Here is a 4967-nt window from a genome sequence, read left to right as displayed (position 1 = left end):
CAAAAGTAGACTAGGAGCCAGAGCGTTCAGCTATCAAGCTCCTCTCCTGTGGAACCAGGTTCCAGTTTGGGTTCAGGAGGCAGACACCATCTCCACATTTAAGAGTAGGCTTAAGACCTTCCTCTTTGATAAAGCTTATAGTTAGGGCTGGCTCAGGTGAGTCCTGAACCATCCCTTAGTTATGCTGCTATAGGCCTAGACTGCCAGGGGGACTTCCCATGATGCACTGAGCTCCTCTCTCCTCTACTTTCTCTCCCTCTGTATGCAACCTCATCCCATTATTGCATGTTACTAACACAACTTCTCCCCTTTCTGGTAGTCTTGTGCTTTCTCGTCCCTCTCCTCTCTCCTATCACTTCCTGCAGGTGTTTCTGGCTCTGGAGCTGTGGAGTCTGGATCTGTGGTTGTAGGTCACCTGCTGCCCCTGTGTTCCTGCTCCACACCCAGTGCACTCCCTCCCCTCTCTCACTCTCAGTAACTTTTAGTGTTATATAAATAAAAGTGAATTTGGTATGTTGGATGTTTCCTGATCCCTTTCTTACTTTGGTCCAAAGCACATGCACAGGCTGGCCAGGTATCCGTTACTGAAGGCGAAGAGAATCATGAAGACGATGAACCAGCCGTCGTGAAGAAAGAAGACAGGCAGGTGAAGACGAGGCTGAACGTTACACAACATGAAGAGAGGGACGAAGGCGAGGCGGCAAACGATGAACACAGGAAGTAAGAGGCCGTCCTTTGCAGGCTGGAAACAGATCGATAATTGATTTTCAGCCGGGTGGAGAGGAGGACATGTGTTTGGTGTCTCTGGATCTTTTAATGTCGGGTGTTTGATATTAAACTCACCCACATACAGACGGCCGTTAAGCTCCGCCCACACCAGTCACACAGGTTAAAGAGAAGGAAACAGCTGACTGGGATGAAATACTGGTCTGTTATAGAAAAAAAAAGTAATCAAAAGGCAAGTTGAAGAAACGATTAATATTGTTTAAAATCTGAGGGAGAAGGGTCTGTCTGTCTCAGGCAGACAGCGTGGTTACAGGCATCACAGAAGGCGCCACAACCTAAGGAAAGAGCCCCAACCAGTCGAGAGTTAAAATGCTCTGCAATGACACCAGTGTGAGCTCACAGTTCCACCAGCACACAGTGGTCATACGTACTTACAGTACGAGCAACATGAAGAGATCAACAGAGGTCAGGTCTACGATTCACCATCGGACCCACAGAGACGAGCGACACCCACCCTGATGAAAGGTGTAACCTGCTGACTCAGCAGGACACGACCTCAGCCGTTACAACAGGTTCTTCACAGAACAACATTTTCCAAGCTGAAGCACTTAAATCATGACTGAGCTTCAAGCAGAAGATGATCCCACATAACTTTCTCTGTGGTTCAGGGGGTAGAGCGTCTCGGCCACCAATCAGATGGTTTGATCTCCGGCTCCTACTTATTAAAATCTCTATTATTATTTTCAGACTGTGTAGTTTCCCGCTTTTGTCACTTGCTGTTGAGCCAGGTTGTGACAGCACGCTGTATAAAAACCCTCCGCACACTTCTGTCTGGCTGAAACTAATAATAAAACAGCGTTTCCACTCCAGTTACTGTGCCATGAAGTATAAAAACCAACTCATGTCCGTTGATACACAATCAAAGGTTGATCATGTATGTGAATGTTTGATTTCAAAATAAAATTGAACATAAGAGGAAAAGATAATAATGGCCCTCATGTATTTATAATTTCACTTCCTATCACACGTTATCACTTCATCATTTAAACTTTCAAACCAGCAGGGTTATTTAAGGTCGTGCACGGGAGCCATAACTCAACTCTCAGTGTCTATGTGCTTCGAACTTCCACCTCACAAGCAGGAGGCACGCCACTCAGTCACATCCTCAGTACAACTGTACGGGGAAAGCCTTTAACGGCAAAGATGGCGGTTATCCCGCCCCTCCCGCTAGCCAAATCATCTGCTTTTAACCAGAGCAGGAAACATATTTCAGCCAATCGTGTGGCTCCACTGACGTAAGGGTCTGTATTACTTGTACTGCACATGTGTGGAAGAGGTGACGCATGAGTAGTAGAAGTAGAACCGGTCAGGAAAAACGCTTTTTAAATCTTATTTTGGGGCAAAGTCGTCAAACTTTTTCAGCGAGTATTATCAGATTTTAATGCAGATTCTGTTTGTGTAGTTGTTATGTCCCGGTGAAAGTTCTGCTTAGTCCGAAATAGCTGCCCGGAGACGTCACCCAGATGGTGGCCTAGTGGCAGGACTTGCCTAAAAGGACTTTGGCTGTGCTGACTGCCACTCTGCCGCGCTCACACAGTTTGAGATGATTGATGATGAATGATTGAGTGGGCAGCCGCTGCGCAGCAACCGGCACCAGGTCTTGGTCTGTGCCACTGCCAATGGACAACGGCACTGACTGGAGAACCTGACGTGGAGGAAACCCAGGCAGGCGACCGGGTTTGAACCCGGGACCTTCTTGCCACCCTGTGCTATCCACTGGACCACGGTGCCGCCCTAAAGGAAAGGTGCGCAGGTGCTGCTGGACGCCTGGTTTCCTACATGTGGAGATTTCTGTGCGGACGTACTTTTCTAATTCTGTGAGTACCTACTGGACCTCTGTTCCTGCTCAACACCTGCAGCTACAATTATTATCAGCCTGATCAAGATTACAGCATTATCAATATTATGGCTATTTTAAGAACTGTTATTATTTTTATTGATTTTTGTATTGTACCACAAAAATAAAGACGGACTAAGTTTAGACCAACAAAACGAGACACCTAACCCCCGGGTTAACTTAGGTCCAAGATTCCATGTTACCTTGGTAACCACTAAAAACAGGGAAAACGTCTCATAGTTAGTGGTTTGCTGCTGATATCATGCAGAGAGCTCTGAGAAGGGAAAGAGTTTTCAGGGGCCGCAGGAACCTGCTGGAAATATACAATAATGAGGACATTCATCGGTCGGGGAAGCTCTCCTGACTCTGACGGATGGTCCAGCTGAAGCCCCGCCTCCTCCTGTTTTAGGATATTTCTTTTTTGGTATCTGGTACCATGTTCTTGGATCTTTCCTGCACATCTCTGACATCTCATCGCTCCGCTCAGCAGTTTTGGTCACCACACTCCCCTTTAAACTTCTCAAGTAAAAAGTCCTAATCACTATTATACTGCTCCCACAAACACGTATTTTCCACTGGGGTAAGCGGCACTTAGTGGTTTGGTGCGCCTTCTCGATCCGCCATTTGTTTTGTTTTGAAAAGTGTCTTATTTTACCCAGAATTCATTGCAGTGTGGTCCTACTTAATATAGTCAGGGTCTTCAGTGCTTTGTGCAGCGGTCTGACTGTCGACTGTATCTAAGCCATAGTCAAAGTCTGTCTTTGTGAAACCGGCCCCAGAAATAAAGCAAAACATCACGAGACCACCACAGAAGAAGAAAACTCACCCCAGGAGCCTCCATCAGCTAGGGTGGATATGGTGTCGGCGGTGATGGCGGGAAACGTGCCGATGGTGACGGTAAAGGTGAAACAGACCAACAGAGCCAGCCGCCAGATCTGAAGGTCAAAGGTCGGCGGATACACATGGTTAATAATTAATAAGCAACAATAATAAGGATCCTGAACAGCCGCCTGTCTGAAGGCGCCATCTTCAACTAAACTAAGATTCACACATGAAACTGCTGCAAAGAAACACTGATCCTCTTTTTGTGAACACCAATGAAAAGTGACCTTCTTAAAGATGGTCATCACGGAGATGTTCTGATGTTGGTTCTGATCAGCTGCTTCACCTTTACTCTCTGAGGAAGAAGGACAAGAAACACTCACACATTCCACTTTTTACTAAATAAATCAACTGTACTTCAAAACAGGAAAGTTTATGAAAATAACTCGAAATCTGTAAAACTTTCCAGTTTGGTTCAGTTGCGTCAATACAAACTGAACCAAACTCAGTTCATTTGATCGGGGCGGCTGTGGCTCAGGAGGTAGAGCGGGTTGGCCGTTAATCGGAAGGTCGGCGGTTCAATGCCTGGCTCCCCCTGGTTGCGTGTCGAAGTGTCCTTGGGCAAGATACTGAACCCCGATTTGCCCCTGGCGGCTGTTCCGCCAGTGTATGAATGAGTGTGAATGTTAGTTTCCGTTTGAGCACTTAGGCTCAGTGTATGAATGTGTGTGACTGGTGAATGCAGATGTAGTGTAAAAGTGCTTTGAGTGGTCGAAAAGACTAGAAAGGCGCTATACAAGTACGGAGCATTTACATTCATTAAATGAACTAAAGTGAATTAAAACTAAAGGAAATCGGTGTTTCTGTTTCTGCAGGTGTGTTCAGTGTCGACGTGTTTATTTCATACCTGTGTTCATCAGATTTACTGAGTTCTCCTTGTCTGATCTCTGTTTCCTGTTTCTCTCCTGATAAAACTGGAAAAACTCCTGGAAGGCACATTTAAACATTTATAAAGCTACATCGCACGTGAGTAACTTGCCCAACACTGGTCACGTGTGTGTGTGTTATTTACCAGTTTAGGCAGCAGGACGTAGGAGAGGACGGACAGAAAAATAACAACACAGGCTGTAATGAAGTAACCGAATGCTGCATCCTGAAGGTCTGAACCACCTAGAGGAGAGGAGGGGAGGAAAGGAGGCAAGAGGAGAGGAAGGAAGGGGAGGAGGCAAGAGGAGAGGTGGGGAGGAAAGGAGACAAGAGGAAAGAAAGGAAGGAGAGGAGGAAAGAGGAGAGGAGGAAAGAGGAGAGGAAGGAAGGAAAGGAAGCAAGAGGAGAGGAAGGAAGGGGAGGAGGCAAGAGGAGAGGAGGGGAGTGGAGGAGGCAAGAGGAGAGGAGGGGAGGAAAGGAGGCAAGAGTAGAGGAGGAAAGGAGACAAGAGGATAGGAAGGAAGGGGAGGAGGCAAGAGGAGAGGAGGGGAGGAAAAGAGGCAAGAGGAGAGGAGGGGAGGAAAGGAGACAAGAG

The 4967-nt window shown here is 46.8% G+C and overlaps 1 protein-coding gene across 3 annotated transcripts in view; it reads right to left on the bottom strand.

Moving 5' to 3' along the window:
- LOC123969722 (equilibrative nucleoside transporter 1-like) overlaps positions 1-4967 on the bottom strand; it is a 22958-nt gene that overhangs the window by 1424 nt on the left and 16567 nt on the right. For all 3 annotated transcript variants that reach the window (XM_046047349.1, XM_046047351.1, XM_046047350.1), the window contains 6 exons: positions 4518-4615; positions 4353-4431; positions 3733-3800; positions 3450-3558; positions 844-929; positions 543-742 (listed from right to left, as the gene is read on the bottom strand). In XM_046047349.1, the coding sequence (XP_045903305.1) occupies positions 543-742; positions 844-929; positions 3450-3558; positions 3733-3800; positions 4353-4431; positions 4518-4615 (640 nt within the window). The remainder of the gene's footprint in view (positions 1-542; positions 743-843; positions 930-3449; positions 3559-3732; positions 3801-4352; positions 4432-4517; positions 4616-4967) is intronic.

Source organism: Micropterus dolomieu, linkage group LG04, assembly GCF_021292245.1.
Source record: "Micropterus dolomieu isolate WLL.071019.BEF.003 ecotype Adirondacks linkage group LG04, ASM2129224v1, whole genome shotgun sequence".
Taxonomy (NCBI): domain Eukaryota; kingdom Metazoa; phylum Chordata; class Actinopteri; order Centrarchiformes; family Centrarchidae; genus Micropterus; species Micropterus dolomieu.
This window is presented reverse-complemented; position numbering and strand designations above follow the sequence as displayed.